General features: G+C 40.1%; 1 protein-coding gene and 1 long non-coding RNA gene across 2 annotated transcripts in view; one reads left to right on the top strand and one right to left on the bottom strand.

The window, feature by feature from the left end:
• The first annotated feature begins 1528 nt into the window (after nt 1-1528).
• Nucleotides 1529-18005, top strand: part of LOC112842206 (uncharacterized) — a 45639-nt gene continuing 29162 nt past the window's right edge. Inside the window, exons 1-2 of the long non-coding RNA XR_003213931.1 lie at nt 1529-1637; nt 6929-7078. This is a non-coding gene — a long non-coding RNA (uncharacterized LOC112842206). The remainder of the gene's footprint in view (nt 1638-6928; nt 7079-18005) is intronic.
• gjd1b (gap junction protein delta 1b) overlaps nt 7583-18005 on the bottom strand; it is a 33185-nt gene continuing 22762 nt past the window's right edge. Inside the window, exon 2 of the mRNA XM_003449275.5 lies at nt 7583-14803. Coding sequence (XP_003449323.1) covers nt 13954-14803 — 850 coding nt within the window. The 3' untranslated portion in view covers nt 7583-13953. The remainder of the gene's footprint in view (nt 14804-18005) is intronic.

Raw genomic sequence — 18005 nt, forward strand, 5'->3', positions numbered from 1 at the left:
TTTTAATCAGATTTCAGGTCCATATTGTCATATTTTAAATATTTTTTGCTTGCTTTCTGAACTTTAATTTTATTTAGTTTTATTGAGGTCTGGGTTTCCTGTCAGTTTTTCAGCCATTGTTTATTATTGGGGTTTGGATTTCTGGATCACTTTGAAGACTGAACATTCTGCCTGTTATGTTCTCTGTGCCCGTGGCCTAAAATTGTGCAATGAATTGATTTTATTTGCTTGTGGCGAGCTGCATTTAGGTCTTCTTCTCTGAACCATCACATGTCTATCCTTATTATTTTTATTCCTTGTACAGGCTGTAATCATCTTACATTTTCCTGGAGCTGGAGTCACTAAGCCCTTAAAAAAAAACAAAAAAAACAAAACAATCCAAATTAAGAAAAGGCAATTGCTGTAAAAATGTACAAATACAACCAATGTCATTCTGTCTTTCTCTCTATTCCAAAACCTAACCTGAAAAAAACAAAAGGCATCCTTTCTGCTGTCTCACAGGCTCTGATTTCCAGTTCTTGAGCCCCTGTGGTGAGTTAAGCCCCTAATGTGTGAAGCCGTGAAGATCGAGTAACTCATAGTGCCAAATGCCACTTTGCTCAACGAGTTAAACAAACCTGAATGAATTTCAAACCATTTAAAAACAATCAGCAATTTGAAGCAAAGTGTCATGCTGACACTAAGAATTGTAATTGGGCTTGTACAGCAGCCGTATTCTTCACCGAAAGAATACAACTGTTCTTAAAAATTAAGCCTCAGTTGTTCACTTTTAGTCCCCATTTAATTCCCCAAAATGGATGTTGGGCTACAATGTCATTTAAAATATAATATAAAATCAGACACAAATCCTCTATGTGGTTGCATACAAAAGTCATCCAATGTAAAAATTCAGCCAAATCAAACAAAGCTACCTGTTTTGGGGACCCTTTGTTAATTAAGGGAGCAGCCAAAAATGATAAAGTATGTTACCATACTACCATTCCCCTGGGGGAAGGGGGATATATACATATATCCCTCTAAATATAGCTATACAGTCATCTATATGTAACGACATTTCCAGTCATTACCTGAAAGATGGTACATTTCTCTAAAAAAATTGCTTTGCAATGACCTTCTGGAGTGAAATCATCATAATAAATGTTGTTCCAGGTTCAACATTGCAAGTGACCAATCACATTGTTGTAGACTGCAGTCTGCAATCTACTGACATCTAATAGTGAGATTTTACACACCATACCTTTAAGATCCTGAAGTTATTTTCACAAACTTTAAGAAAAACATACATTGGTGGGTTGAATATAAACAGGAAGCAGTGTAATAAAATAAACTATATAAATTGAAAAAACTTAAAATAAATAAAGCAGCAGTGGCCAAGACAATTATTCATTACAACATGAAATTGTCAAGGATTAATAGAACTGTTAAGTGTACCTTGGCTTTAGGTGATTAGTATGTGAATAGTATGTCTGTGGTTGGTATTAAACAATGCTCAGGACAGCAAGGACACTCATGCCTTATCTCACAGGAGGACAGGAATCTAAAACATTCACAGACTCCAGGATACCTTCCCAATGCTACATTGGGATACTTACATGCTGAGGGGAAGTATCCAAGGGGCCACTATGTTAACTCTAATGGTGAGTGTGAAGGGCTGACATGAACCTGATGGCTACAGCTGTGTTCATCTTGTAGTTACTGATGCTACTCCTAAAACATGAACTAAATTAACTTTGCTAACAGGGTTAACCTGCTAGCTTACTGTACTAGCACCTCTCCCTCTTTTCCTTTTTTTGATAGTTTGTTGTGCAAATCAAGACAGAGGTAAAGAGAAATTTTGTTCTTACTATTGGCCCCACATACAACAGCGCTGTTACATTAACATAAATAATGTTGCTAATTGCACCCGCTGAGGTTTATGTTAGTTTAGCTATCTGCTGGTTTGTTGTTTTTAGTAAGTTGAGATTTGTAGGTGGGTAATAACGCCACTGTAATTTTATAATTTTAACACCAGTAAAAATGCGGTTTTATGTAAGTGTTGTCATAAGTTATTTTTATTCAGGTTACTGCGAAAGATTTATATGGCAACTGTATGCTTAAAAACATGAATAGCTGAGCTGATGGGTGTGAGTATTCAAGATACCACAGGTTTTCATATGTTAATAATTAGAGGGTTTTTCTGCAACTTTTCCTGTTACATTAAACTTGAAAACCTCCAGTTAAGCTACAAAATAATTATATGTTTGTTAAATATTATAAATATATAAATAAGTACTATTTAAAAAGTCATCTTTAATGAGCTTGGGGCCTCCATGATTTAACACTCTGATGGGCCTGCATAATGAATTATTAGATATGTTTATTAAATGTCGCTTGTAGTACTTGCCTGGTTTATTAAGAAGAATTATGAATGCTTTTGCAGTATTAGCATTGGTTTTACTTAGAAATGTCTGAATGCTGTTATTTGAGGAGTTTGTGTGTGTGTGTGTGTGTGTGTGTGTGTGACAGAGAGAGTGAGTGTGTGATGTACACTTGAGTTAAAGCTTCTTACTGTATGATGCACATCTCACGTCATGGCTCCAGTATTTTCCATATACATAGCATGTTAGAATATGCATTGGCTGGTGCTTAATGAAATGGTCAGACGTTGCCTGGACACTGTCTCATGCCACTGAGAGCTTGCCAGGTGAACCTTGTGTGTGCCTTCGTGGTTGATCCCTTCATTAAGCTCCTGCCGGTCCTAATTTTTGTGTATGCATGTTAGATGTCTGTTCAAGTAGGTATAAGCAAAGTGGTCCCAGGACCGGCTCCAATGCTTTGTAATTTGTTTGTGTGTGTGCACGTGTTGGTAGTATATGTTTGTGCTGGCGGTCAGAGAGGGCGCCTGGGAGGACTGGTGTTTGATTGGCGCATGCCGCCGAGATCTGCTCCTTCCTGTTAGCGTACGCATCACTTCCTCTCACCCTGCCCAGAGCTACTGCCTCGCCGTCTCACAATCACTCTGACACGATTCCTTTCCTTCTCCTTATTTTTTCTTCTTCTTCTTTTTCCTCTTCCACCCTCCTTCATTCCTCTTCTCTTGTGACTTACTGTCCTTTTTACTCATTGTGTCGCTGTCCATTATTGGTTTAAATGCCTCCTGATTCTCTGGTCCCATAACTCCTTTTTTAAGAAACTTTTTCTCTTCTCTTCATTTCTTCCCCTCTTATCATAGCACTCATTTCCCCTAAAGTCTCTCTCACTTCACTCACTCTCCCTGTTAACTCTCAGAAGGCCACTTTTGTTGTAACAGCATGACTGCCGCTTTATCATCCTCATCACCCATTTCTTCACCTGTTAGCCCCTCAAAAAAAATCAACACTTTCTGCAACCTATTTATCTTTCCCTATATTCAGTCTCAAAGCAATCGCTTACCCTCGTCCCTCTCTTCCTCACCCCCTTCTTTCCCTCCTCCTCAGCTGCTCTCCCTGAAGACAGAGCAGGGGCAGCCAGGCAGAACAGCCAGCATGTTCGCATGTTCCCTTACTCCAGCTCTGCGGCTGCAGCAGCACTCTTAAACCTCTCTGCCCTCGCCTTACACCACCTCCCCTTCTTGCTTTCCTTACGCATTCTACACAGCATTCTCTTTGTCACTTTTTAATTTCTTGTGTCTTCTAACTTTGTTAATTTTCCATTCACCACCTCCTTCCTTCCCTCCTTCCTTCCTTCCATTATGCTTCACTTCACCCTGAGCCTCCATTCCTTACCCCTCCAGGCTTTTCTCTGGCCTTACCCAACTCCTCTATCTTCTCGCACCCTTCTTAACATTCCTCTAGGCCATTTGTTTCTCTTCCTGCCTCAAATCTTCATTTCATTCCCGTTCTACATCTATCATTACCAGTATGGCTTATCAGCTTTCTTCTTTCCTATCATTCGGACAGACTTGTTTTATTTTTTTGTACCCCGTGATTCCCATCATTTTTTCATTGCTTTCTTCGAGACTTTTTGTTAGTGTGTCCACATGTGTTCATGTTGCCGTTTTCTTGCTTCGCCATCAGCCATGGCAAATCATGTTGACAAGAGTTTTGTGGTGAGACTGGCTTGGTTTAAAAAAGAAGTTAGACGATTTCATTTAAATAAATAGACATACTTATTGAGTCTGACCGCTACATATTTCTGTCATACTGATTCAGCTCTCGGCTAACTGCTTCAGTTACCTTTTAGCTCTTTGTGTCAGGAAACACTCTTCATTAACTACTGGTTGTCAAGAATTAGCACATTAGTTCAAATGTGTATGTTATCAAATTGTTATATGTGTTTACGCATATTATTTTTATAAATAGTTCAGTGTTTCATTTTTTTAAATCACTTAGGAATAGGACTTTTAGGACTTAGGAATACTCAGTGCTGAAAGCTTGGGGAAAAAGAAAAAAAGTGTGTGCTGGGTTATTTGCAAGAGTTTTCCTTATTTGAATCAAGAGTCTAAGAATAGAGGTTGTCATATGCTGTACAGATTGTAAAGACCCCAGAGGCAAACTTGTGATATTGGGCTATGCAAATAAAAATTGAATTGACTATTAAGTCAAAATACATAAGAAAATGCAAAGAGCTGTTAGTGTTGCTTCATTTTTGACAAAACGGGGGGGTACACATTAACAGCTTAATTTATTTTGGATGCACCAGTTCACTGCTGTTGGTCAGTAGCATAATTCTGTTTGTCAAATAGACCAAAAATAAAGGCTACACAAAATCTTTAATGCTGACATATGTGTGTATTCCTGTGTGGAGTTTGCATCCCCTCCCTTTGCTGTCCCTTCAGTTCAAGGACATGACATGTTTTTAATTTTTAGCCTCTGATTGACTGGCAACTTGTCCATGGTATAGTTCTGGTTACTCGTTTTGGTGATACATACAGAAGATACACGCATCATGATCATAAATGTTATAGTAATTTTGGGCTTTTAATGATTTCTTTGAACTGTTGTTTTTCCAGGGTGGAATAATTGTACATCTTACATCTTTATTGACTCTAAAAAAAAAAACTGGATTTGAATTTATTTTGGACTTCTTGGATCCACACATGGTCAGAAGTAAACATGCAGACTCACATGTATACATACATTCACTTAAATGTTTTGATGTTTTTAATAGTGCTAAAGGTTCTACACTGTCTTTTAACTTGACAAAGCCAAAGCCTGATAAGTTCTCGTTAGTGATTATGATTGGCTACAGCCGGTAGTTTCACGTTGTGAGCCTGAATGGATTTGTTTGACAGCACTTTGGATTCACCAGTACACAAAACAATAAGGAAACCTAAGAAACTGAAGGTGTATGTTGTACTATCATTCCATCCTGGAAAAAGAAAAGCGCAAATAAATCATAAAAAACCTGTAAACTGTAAATAAATCTGCAGCACACAGCTATCCCTATTGACCCCATCTCACATTGTCCTGTGTGTTAAACACCTGGTTTGGCTAGTATGATTTATTTCACTCCCAGATGTTTGTAAAGGCTTTTCTGAGAGGCCATGAAATATGTGTAGAGTTCACTACACTAATTACTGATAAAAAAAAGCAAGTACACCTCAAGTTCTGTAATTTGCCCACTGGTGTTTAGGTCTGTTAGAGCATATTCCACCCCTCTCATATTTTTGGTCTGTCTAATCTCCCTGTGTTGGTATTGCATCACAAAAATGTTTGTCCAGGATCAACATTGCAACTGATCAGGCGTGTGATGTCATAGCTTTGCAATGTAGAGGAAAAAGAATAAAAATGCATTTGTTTATGTCAACATTATTATGAGGATGAAGGAACAACACCAGCACAGGGATATCAAATCATGCTACATATTTGGGTGAGATGAAAAGATATCAGCTAACACTGCACACATATATATACCTGGTAATTAGTGCTAACATCAGTATAGATGGATAAAATACTACAATTTAGTGGCCAAAACTAAGGCAGAGACTTTCTGGGTGGCCTTTGGTGGAAGAAGTCATGCTATTTGTCAGGTTCAGCAACTCTTATTTAGTATATGCCTGAGTCTACACTCACCTGTCACATGCCTAATGAAGTCATGGATTATTAGGCATGTAACAGATGACAGCAGATGCACAAATGCATTTTTACTTACTTTGGTGAGTTAAAAGATTCATCTCCCTGACACTTGTGTTGAAGGAGGAAATTTGTTTAGTCTGCACATATGTGCATATGGTACACTTTTTATTATATGGACATGCATTTATGTATTCGCCATCCATTCATTTTCAGGTTGCCTTACATATTCATCTTTCTTGCAGGGTGTTGCAGATAAACCGGCTTTCCCAGATGCAGCAGGCAATACTGCTATGACTGTCTTTACAAATAAATTCCCCCAACTTTTGCTACGTGATGCTGAACTGATTCCACATGGAGAACACACAAATTCTCCAGAGAAAGTGTCCCCACCAAACCAAAAGGTTTAAACCCCAAACCTTCACTGTGAGGTTCACTGCTTACATCTGCTCTACAGTGTTCTCTGAAGCTGTGTGCATGACATGTCAAATCTCTGAACTGTGAACTAAGGTCCTGCTTCCATTTTCATGAGGCCATGGTGATGAATAGAGAGGCACACAAGGTGATTTAACTTATACCCCATGTATTGATCCCTTGAGATGAAGGCAGTTTCAGATAATGGCCATGGTCATTCATGTGATAGAAACAGTAATTTATAACGGCTCCTCATCATAATGTAGATGAGGAGAAATGATGGTGATGATGAAAACTCGTAACCCTGGTCTTACAGTCGATGCAGTAAAGGTGGATGGCTTCGATGTTGATTTTAGTGGAAGAAATTGATGATGTATATGGCGGCGTCCCAGCGGAAGCAAAGGTGATATGAAGGGATAAGAGGACAATAATGCCGAGGATGATGATGGTGAATATGAATTCTGTGTATGTCTGTGTTTCAGGAAGTGGTGCTGAGCAGCCAGCCATCTGTCGGCAGATTAATCCTGGCTGTGCTTAGAGATATTACCGGCTGGCTTATCGCCGTGGCAACAAGCCTTCAATCCCAGTCCAGCACAGCCACCATGTGACCTTGCTGAGGAAGGTGGATGGGGGTTGGTCACACATGCACACACACAAATAGGCTCTCTCACACACACACACACAGAAACATGCTACATACATGCAGGCATTGTATTTTTTGGATGCACTCTGTTGCATGTAGTGTGAAAAAAGCACCGCACAAACGCACACATACACGCACCCTGTCCTTTCATCATAAAATCAGGTTTTAATCCTGCTGTCACCTATTGAGTTCAGAAATATCATTACACCAGCCAGCTGTGCTGCACGCAGCTCTTTTCAAATATTGTTTTCTGTCTGCTATAAATAGACCTGTATAAATATGAATTGTGGCCACCTTTGTTCAGTTTCCTTCACACCACAGAAAGCTTCCCCCCCTAAATCTCTTCATTCCCACGTGGTCACATATCCACCCACTCACGTTTTCTATACACACACACCACATCGTTCAGAAAACGACCCGATCTGTAACACACAAATGGACGAATACACTCGCTTATAGGTCATAAATCAGCAGGCTGGATCCCAGTTCAGGCTCGATGTAACATTCAAGGTTTTATTCAGTCTTTACATACAGTACACCAGTCAGAAATATACAGTGAACCTTCAACGAAGGTCCGTCACGTACATTGTAAAATCAGCAGTCAGAAACGACAGGTTCTCCGATCACGGTTACAAGTGTGAGCGTGTTTCAGCGTGTAGTCCATTGTTCATGTGTTCAGTCCATGTTTTTTACATCTGGAGATGTCACAGATGACTGCAAAGGTTAAGCTTACAAATGATGATTGCCTAGGGCTAAATTTTTCTAACTATATTCTCTATATTATCCTTTAAATATTGATCACCACTAATGGATGCCAAATATTGGCCATGCTTGGCATTGCTCCCCCATTCCCCTAAAACACAACAATTCTGGTTTCATCCCTCTTACTGTAACATCTGTTTAAAGACACAGCGTGGTCTGAGCTCATGAAATGCTGGTCTTAATCAGGAGGATGGAAAATAAGGGGCTGGAACTGATGTATGTTCCACTTGTCCTGCACCTCCTTTTTTCCACTAAATGTTACAACCTGAAGCTATCCAGGTAGTAATATCACATCAATGGCACTGTGACCACTGCTGTAGGTGGTGGCAGCACTGGTTAAATTCCATCCTGCCTGGATCTACCACTCAGTCGAATTAGATGAAGTAATTATAACTGAGAGGTGCATTCCTGAAACCTGAAATGGGTGTTATGCACCTTGTAGGGTGGCAGCACCAGCATCACCCAGAGCTCAGAGGAGGAAGAGGGAACATTTTGTTTCACAATAAAATGAAGCGGAACATCTGGTAAAGGAGTTTTATAACTTTCATTTCATTTAATTAAACTGAGTAAAAAGCTTTTCGTTTGACACAAGTTGTCTAATTTTCAATTTAAATGCAAAAATGATTTTAATGCCTAACTGACCATACTATATTAATCTTGGCCCATGAGTGCACATTGTCCATGCCTAGTTTGAATTTTCTTTTCTCTTTTCTATGGCTTTTCAATTTGTAGTAAGAAGCCCTTGAATGTATGAGAGGGGCATTTTTCAAAACTTGCTCAGAGGCCACTACTAGCCCTTAAAATTGGCTACATAATGTGATTAAGTTAATTTAAGGTCTTTCTGGCAGCAGAATAAAGAGTTATGTAGAAGTTCAATGAGCTCTGTGTGAGTGAATGAATGAAACAGCTCATTTACAGGCTGCGTTTCCTGAGGAATCAATTTGTTTGCTACTTCTCTGCATTGTAAAGTGGAGAGTTAGGGAAATGATGTCATCAGGCTGTATGCTTTTGCACACGTGGCCATCTGTTAGTAACAGTCAAGAAACGGCTTGATTTTTTTTAAGGAGACCTGCACTGATCTGTGGTACATATGTGGGCAGTAGTGTGCTGGACATTAGGGAATGTGGCAATGTATCTGAAATCCAACCTCAGTAGCACCAACAGGTAAACAATCAGGCTTGAGGACAATTTTCAATGTTGGGCTTTACAGTACAAGGTTAGATTGAAAATGGAAGGTATGCTGACATGCATACTGTTTTTTATAAAAGCAATCTTTTGTGTATTTGTACTAAAAAAGAGACTGGTGTAAAAGATCACCAGTTTTCTTTCCTGAATAGGTTGTCCGTAGGGAGCTTCACTGAGGATTCAATCATCGAACACTAAAACACTGGAAACTGTAGGTCAGTTACACATTGTGCTGGAGGCTAAACCCTGGAATGTTCTGACATCTGACATCTAAATGGTGCCAGTCTTTTACCTGTACGTTCATATTCCTGTGTAACCTGTGGTTTTTACAGTACAACATTTGAGCGACTGGCTTACAAAGCTCAACTAATTATAAAGGTATATATCTATGTGCAAATTTCTTGAACTAGAAGATTTACCGTATGCAGTGGTTTTTCTAGCCTTTTGGAAATTCAAATGGCTAAAATGTAATAGGTAGTTTTAACATCACTGAGTTGGTATACTCTGCCTGGCTCTGTAGTGTCTGAAAACTGGGTAAATTATATACACACTTGGCATCGAGACGAAATAGCTTCATTTCATATTTTGGACTTTAAAAAGCCTTTCTTTTAAGATTCTGTTGAAGAAAACATAGAAACATGCTTACTCTAGCAATTACACATGCATTTAAAATAAAACATCTTTGAAAAATAATTCAATTTTGCATATCACTTTGGCAAGGGAGGAAATATAACATATTTTCTGCTAGTCTTATATTTCAGAACTCTACCCTTGATTTTACACATATAGGTTTTTTTTGTTCCGTTACATAGAAAAAACATCTTTCTTTTTTTTTGATATGTCACTGCACGAAAAGAGCAACAGACAACAAAATGAACCCACAAGTCAAAAAGAGAAGCAAATAAAAAACCAAAAAATAAATTGCATAATTCATTTCACATTGACAAATAGAAAAGCAGACGGTGGAGAGTAGTGGACTGCTGGAAGAACTGAGGCCTGCTTTTACTTTTGGAACGTGATGGACCCACTGACTGGCTGCAAGTCGCTAATGAACTCTGGATAAATGTAAACCGAAGAAAACCAGGACACGTTTATGGCCTTCCACATCCTCACACTGCGTGCATGTTTGTGTTTCTGACCTGAATGAAACCAGACATAACGACAGAATCCAAGAGCTCTAAACTGAGCTCAAACTCCTCTTCCTACTTTCGCATTTGCTTGTTTTCGTAGCAGAATGAGTGTATGTTGAACATGCATGCACGCCATTCAGTAAAAATAGTCCTCACACCAGCACTGACCTGTGCTCTGCAGGGATTAGATCAGCGCTGTACTGTGCAGTGACTCTTCAGCCGGAGCTGCATATAGTACAGGACATTGGCTTGGCTTTTAAGCTCAAGGTCAGCATTTAAGCTTTCACTAGAAGTACACGCTCACAGTAAGTGAAGGCCAAGCGGTTGCTCAACCCTTAGGCATTCTGGCATGGCCTGTCAGCACATTTGTCCCTCCTAGTCCACGTAGTAAACTTTGCTGATTTCACCGAGTCCCATCGGCATCCTCAGAAGAGACTAAATCTGGGGATAATCACCTGTAAGAATCACAGAGATAATGAAAGTAAGAGTGAATGTAAAAATAGAGAGTTGGGGGCTTTTCATCTGCTACATCAGCTGCTGCTTAAGCTCAAAGGCCAACTGCAGATCTAGGGCCATTACTTAGCATCATGTCATATCCAGAGTATTTCCACTATAGCTTCAGTATCATTTTGTGGCACTGATTTTTCTTTTTAAAATGATCCGTGATCATTTATATGTCCTCTGCATGGTTTTTATGACTTAACATGAAATATAAGTTAAATGCTAGCTTTGTAGAAAATACACAAGATTAAGAAATGTTGCTGTAATAAATTAAAGAAATCTATCAGTGCGACTCTTTGGGGTTAAATTGTAAGAAATAAATGTGTCAGTAGCTGTAACTCATTAACTCTCTTATAATTACAATTCTGAAGGTTTATCCAAGTCACAAGTTTCTTGTTTCTTGTTTCTTTTCTGTAATTTAATTTTTTATGCATTACTGAAATACTTTCTTGTAGCATGAAGGGCCCATGAAGGTAAAGCTGTAAAACTAATAAATAAAATGCTGTTAAAAGTCCAAAATCTATGCCTTCCTTCACCATTTCCAAAGCTGTGCAGTATGGCCGGATTGGAGTCTTTACCCGTTCTGGCCCATGGGTCATATGTATGTAATATGAAGCATGTCTTCACTTTGCAGCCATCTTTTAATGCCTTATTTGAGGGTTTATGTCAATCACCTCTGATTTCAGTTGTCACCAGGACATAAAAACAGAGCTTTTTTGGCTGTAAGTTATTCTGCCATCTTCTCTTCTCTCATTTACTGGATGGGGATGAATGCATGTAGCTGTGTGTTTCTTACAGCCTATCTGCCATTTGGTATGTATTTAAAGGATCATATAAGCAAAGTGAGAAAGTTGCATTAGTGCAAGGATGGCCCCTTTTAGAACCAAAGTCCAAATGTCTCAAAGAAAAGCCGCTGCACTATAGAGCTGCATAGGGTTGATCAGTTTGCAAAAGCTCACTTGATACTCCTAAATGGCTAAAACACAGAGTGTTGGTCTGTAACAATTACCTGTAAACTGATTTTGGCCTCTGCAAAAAGACTTAAAAAGACAAATTGTGAGTTTGCTATATACTTGTGCCCATGTCTCAGTCACCTGGGCCTCCTCCCCGCAGAGTTACAGGAGGAAATCATGCTGGTGGAACTAAAGTATACCCAACTGTCTCTATATCTGGTTCAGTAGGCACACAGTGTGTTCCCTCCATCTTTTGCATCATAAACTCGTGCATGTCTGTATGTGTCCAGAAATACAATCTTTTTCCCAGCGTGACTTCCTTCAGTCTGCCACTCTTTCACTCGTCTGCAATAATCAAGGTGCAACACTCTCTGTCATCTTTATCTTTTTCTGTTTCTTGCACATCGTTCTCTTTTCTCTCACCATGCATGCATGCTGAAATCCAGTAAGGAAAGAAATGCAAAACGAAAGCCACTGAAATTAAAAAAACAAACAACCTACAACTGTCCCTAGAGAGCAACTACGATCAGTTACACAGCTTGATCATTCAAGAAACACCGCATTGTGTAAACATGCCTTTGTCTAATGGCTCATAGGCCTTAATTACCTGAAGCTGCGGAGCTGATTTTTGAAGAAAACCAAGGCTCTATAAAACACATAAAGGTGTAACTGCTTTTTAAATGCAGATAAGTAACAATAAGTGTTTCTCTAAAGAGCTGCAAAAGAATTTTGAAAAAATCAGCTGCACATCCTCAAAGCATTTTTTATATCAAAAATCACAAATCTCTCCCCTTCCTACACCGTGCATGTCATTAATCAGGACCTACAGTGACAAATGCTTCAAACTCAACTAAAATGAAAAGAAAAGACAGACAGTTTATACATAAAAAGTACAGCAACAAGATTTCCCAACCCGCCCCATAAAGATAAATAAATCTATTTGGATATACTCTAAATGGATAAATAATATTACCATGATATACTCTATGTAACGTTTCAGTAATAATTAAATATCTCAAGGATGGCACCATCGCTTTCTCAAAAGAAGAAAAATCATTATTCATTGTGATGTGTTTTATAAAATCTGTTTAAAGTTGTAGTAAAGCGATCTCTTCTCAAGCTCTTTCGTTATCTTTCGCTCTTGTCTTTTTGTTTCGTCTCTTAGCACACGAAAAAGCTGGAGGGAGCGGAGTTTGTGCTTTAGCAGAGACTGACGCTGTCTGGCCGATCATCCGTTTGTTCATTAGTTCCTCTCAGATGTTTACGCAGCAGGAGAGCAGCGAAGGTCACTGCTGTCGTTCGAAAAACCCCTTGGGTTTGTACAGCTGTACAGGTCTGTACAGTGGAGCAGAGCAAGAGTAAGGGATAGGGCAGAGAAGGAGAAGAGGGGGGGGAGTGTTTATTGTACTCACTGTGTTTGTGTTAAAATCAACTTTTGCCAAGAGACAAAACATAAACATCGTCAGTCTTGCTCTCTTGGTTTTGGCTTGTAACGGTGTTCCAGCAGAGGCATGACATGCTGTTGGGAGGCAGCGCTTTCTCTCTTGGCGTCGGTCTACCTCAAAATCTCAGGCAGGCAAAGAGAGGAAGCAAAAGAAGAACGTTCTGTCTTCCCCCCCCCCTCTTCCTTGGTTCATATGTTTTCCCAAAGCGTGACGTCTCCCTCCTGCTCTCCCTCACTCTCAAACTTGCCTTCATTCCCCAGAGTCTGTCACGGCTTTGACAGTTCTTCCGTTCCTCTTTTTAATAATGTTGCTGCTGCTCATCCTCCCTGTCCCATCCCCTATCCTGCCCCCCTCCCATTTTTTTTTCACTGAGGCTGACACAGTCCAGAAGAAAAGCACCATGGGATGCATCAAACAACCATGTCGCCTTCGAATATCCCCAGAGAACACAAAACAGCCTCTCATCTGTTTTCCTCCCTCTTCCCCTCTTACTCTCGTCTCTAGATCAGCCCCGTGAGGATTTAATTCTCCGCATAAGAAACGAGAAGCAGAGAAGGTCGTTAGTTAAAAAAGACAGAAGTATAAAATGGCAGTTGGACTATCTCCTTATGCGATCAGCATGTCTTTATTATGTATGTTTGCAAAACGAAATTTATTGTTCTCTTTGATGCTCTCTAATTTTCTTCCTTTTCAAGCCTCTGCTGACTTTCAGCGCTGCAGAGCCTGAGGTTTGGTCCTTTCTTTTTTTTACATTCTGTTTCATTCCGTCATAGAGGAGAGGTCATCTTGTTTGACCTCCACACCATCTTCATTAAATTAAAATCAGAATTCGTTCATTCTCTCTGTTGCACATTCATCCCGCTCCCCCTCTGTTGTCTCCCTTTATCGTCAGACGTAGGCCGATTCGCTGGACTGTGTGCGTCCCAGGTTGGGTGGCTGAGACAGATGTGCCATGTCCTTCTTCCTGATTTCACAGATAGACTTCCTGCGGGCCTGGACCCCCCTGATGGCAGCCTTGATCTTGCGCCAGCCGAGATGATTGAGCTCAGCCAGATTGAGCACCACGCAAATGCCGCTCACGGCAAACATGAAGACCAGGAAAACCGTTTTTTCTGTGGGCCGGGAAACGTAGCACTCCACCTCCTTGAGACACGGGTAGCGGTCACACTCGAAAATCCCAGGCACGCTGAAGCCGTAAAGGAAGTACTGGCCCGCTAAGAAGCCAATCTCTAGGGCGTTTCTGAACACCACCTGAATGATGTAAAAGCGGGAGATCCCTTCTTGCCGGCGAACCTTGGAGCTCTTTCCATGCGTGAGGCCCCGTGGGGCATTGGGGATCTCCTTCACCTCCAGACAGTCAGGTTCTTCCTTCCCTCCTCCACTATCCCCTCCGTGCTGAACTAGAATTCCATTTATGTTGCGGAGCTTCCGAGCCCCATCCCTTCCGCCGTAGTCCCTCTCCATTATTGGATAGAGAAAAGAGTAGCGCCGGTCTCTCTGCTTGGCTGACTGATGGACAGAGTAGGTGATAAAGCAGAGGCTGGGTGTGCACACCAGTATGATCTGGAAGACCCAGTAGCGGATGTGCGAAATGGGGAAGGCTTTGTCATAGCAAGCTTGGTTGCAGCCCGGCTGTAAAGTATTACAGATGAACATGGTCTGCTCATCCTCGTACACCGTCTCTCCGACGATGGCCACAATCAGAATACGGAAGATGACAACGACAGTCAGCAAGATCCTAAAAGACAAACAATATAGAGATAAATGGGGTTAATACAGTATTTTCCTTTGGAGAATGCACTGAATAACAATACTGTGCATTTCATCTCACCAGTTGTGTTCATCTACAAGAAAACCTCCCTATCAGAAAGGTGATGAGGGGATGAGGGGATGCCCTCTCCCTAAAATACATCAGCATCTCTAGCTGGGTTATGGTAACCTCATTCCCTCCAACAGAAGTTATTTTTTTAATGAAATTATGTCCAGTCCTTTGAACAAAATGCTAGCAGGAAGTCAAAGTAACATTAGAGAGAAAACAGATGGCAGCTCACAGAGCTATTGTGACTGACTGGTACCATCATGTTTCTCTTTACTCATGTGTTAGGTGCATGGATACATTTTGCTGTACCATTTCACCCTGATATGAGGAAACTGATAAGAAGAACGTAGCTACATTTATTTTCTGGTCTTCAACTATTTTCATGATGAGGGTTAGCTATCAGGGCTCTCTACTATGGAACCAGCTCCCAGTCTGGATTTGGGATACAGGCACTCTATTTACTTTTAAGGTTAACCTTAAAGCCTTCCTTTATGATAAATCTTCCCATGCTGCTTCTCATGATGATTGAACAATTCAACCATCTCTTTTCACTCTTTGTGTTTATACACCACTACTATATTTAATCATTAGTTATGGAAAAAACTCTTTCTCCCATAGTGTGTCTTTTGTCATATCTTCCTCCCCTCAACCTGAACCAGTCGTGGCAGATGGCTGCCCCTCCCTGAGCCTTCTTCTCTCTGAGGTTTCTTCCTCTTAAAAGGGAGTTTTTCCTTCTCACTCTCACCAAGTGCTTGCTCATAGGGGTTGTGTGATTATTGGTGTTACCTTCTAATATTGTAGGGCCTTTGCCTTACAGTATAAAGTGCCTTAAGAGGACTGTTATTTTGAATTGGCGATATATAAATATGACTGAATTGAACTGAAGGGTTCAGAACTGTCAATGGCTGACTCATTATAAGGAAAACAAAGCTATAAAGACCGAAAGGCACTAGAAACAACTTAATAAAGGGTACAAAGTTAAGAGAGGTGACTTGACATTGAAATCAAATCAGGGGGTTTAAGGAAGAAAGCTGAAGAGAAAAGAGAAAACCTGTATTAACGAGAGAGAGAGAGGCATTGTGTCACTGTTAAGTCACTGTTCCTCCGGATAAGAACCAGAGAAGAAGAGTGCTCCAAATGTCATTTATCAGCCAGAGTAAACACTCCAGAAGAAAAACATTTATGTGCAGAGCATTGCTAACGCTACTCGTCAGTCCTCATAAGTCAACCTGCTACCTGTATCTTACAAACAGAGTATGTGTGTTTTGTGAAGAGGGGAAGCAGTGATGACATATCCACATCTAAATTTAGTCTTTCTTTTTTTTTTGCATCTTTAGGCCCAGCTAGCATAGCAACCACAGTTTAGACTCACTTAAGTTGGAAATGTGATTAATCTTGGTAATATCCAAGCACCATCTCTGTGTTGTTGGCTTTCTTGTTAACAATACACCCTCTCTCCTTTTAGTTCCATAGCAACAGGTGAAAAGGAGGTGAACTTTGTTTGCAGATTAGGTGCTATTCCTGTGTGTGGTATGGTGAGACAGAGATTATTGCTCCTGAAATGGGTTTGCTTGCATGTGATGACTTGGCATATCTGTACACTTTGTGAGTCTGTGTGCCTCCATTATGTTAGACACACATATTAGGTAGACTGGATTCTTATATTCCCCTCTACCGGTCTGTTTCCTTTCTTGCCAACATCTTTTTCTTTGTTCTGTTCTTACTTTAGGCATCCTTCATTTATTTTTCAGATCTTAGACCGAGCAAGCACTTTAGATAGCAAGCTTTTTGCACGCTCTATGAGCCGATGGCTGTCTGGCACTGTATTCTGCGACTATACTTGTCTAAAACGAGATCGTGCACCGCAGACAGGCTCAGCAATATTGTTAGTGTGTTGATCAATTGTTGCCTTACAGTTCAATCCCATAAATACAAGGTTTGAATTCTGTGTAAGATGTGCTCTCACCAATCACCAATGTTTAGATTAATGAAAGTGTCATAAATGATAATCGCTGTTGTTGCTTCACATGAACCCAGAGGACACGCCATTCACTGGCTCATCAAAGCCTGACCTCATTACATTTATCATGGACTTATGGGTTTTGTGCATGTGCGAGTCATTAGATTTTGACATATAAAAATAGCCATGGATTTAGTGCTAACAGGCATTACAGTATGATGAATGAAGAGAAGCTCATTCTTGAAAAAGAACTTCACAACAGACAGTTGGAGTGTTTTGGGTGTATTTTAGACAGCAGTAGTGAATGATACACTTCCCAATTTTACATGTTAGTGTTATTTTCGTAATTGTGTTTGCATTAATTTAAATGTGTTGGTAATATTGCATATATTACATAATGCAAGCCACTAAAAAGGGGCAAGACTTGAGGCTCCTAGGTGCTGCTCCTTCATCAAAAGATTTTTTTAAGCTAAAAACATTGTGTATATATACTTTATAACAGGTGTCTGACACAGGGAGCTGTACCTGTTTGCTCTGTTAGGTCTCATCTCTGATAATGACAGTCACCAAACTGGATCTCTCCCCTGTATTGTGTTTGGAGCGTTTTCATAGAATTGCCTGACAAATAATGGGGCTTCCTGTGTGGTACAGTTCTTCATTTTGCAAGTAAAATTTTAGTATTTTTTTATTAGTCTGCACTAATTACCAGATTTGTGTCTGCGTGTGGCAGCCTTACACTTTAAGAATGCAGTTTACTAGTACTTGCTTAGCACTCAACCCTCCTGTCCGATTATGATCCCAGAATGCATATTCCAAAACCATCAGATGATGCGATGGTGGCTATATACATCTTTTAGACACAGTCAGTGTTACTATAATACATCACTATTAGTTCATTGCTGATCCTTTTATCAAATCAGTTTCTATTTAGCAGTAAAATCTAACTTTTGTGAAACAAAATAGTTACAGCATTTCATCAACTCGGTATGTAAAAGGTAAAGTACAAAGCTTTCTCAGATTTATCATATCAGTTAGAGGATTTGTTTATCTGGACACTGTTGGGACTAGACTGTGAATCCAGGGGGAGACCCATGGTGCTGCACCTGAGATCCTGCCAGATAATCATTAGATGGCATTTGGCTGTGTGAACAGTAATCTACC

The sequence above is a fragment of the Oreochromis niloticus genome, linkage group LG14 (genome assembly GCF_001858045.2).
Source record: "Oreochromis niloticus isolate F11D_XX linkage group LG14, O_niloticus_UMD_NMBU, whole genome shotgun sequence".
NCBI lineage: Eukaryota > Metazoa > Chordata > Actinopteri > Cichliformes > Cichlidae > Oreochromis > Oreochromis niloticus.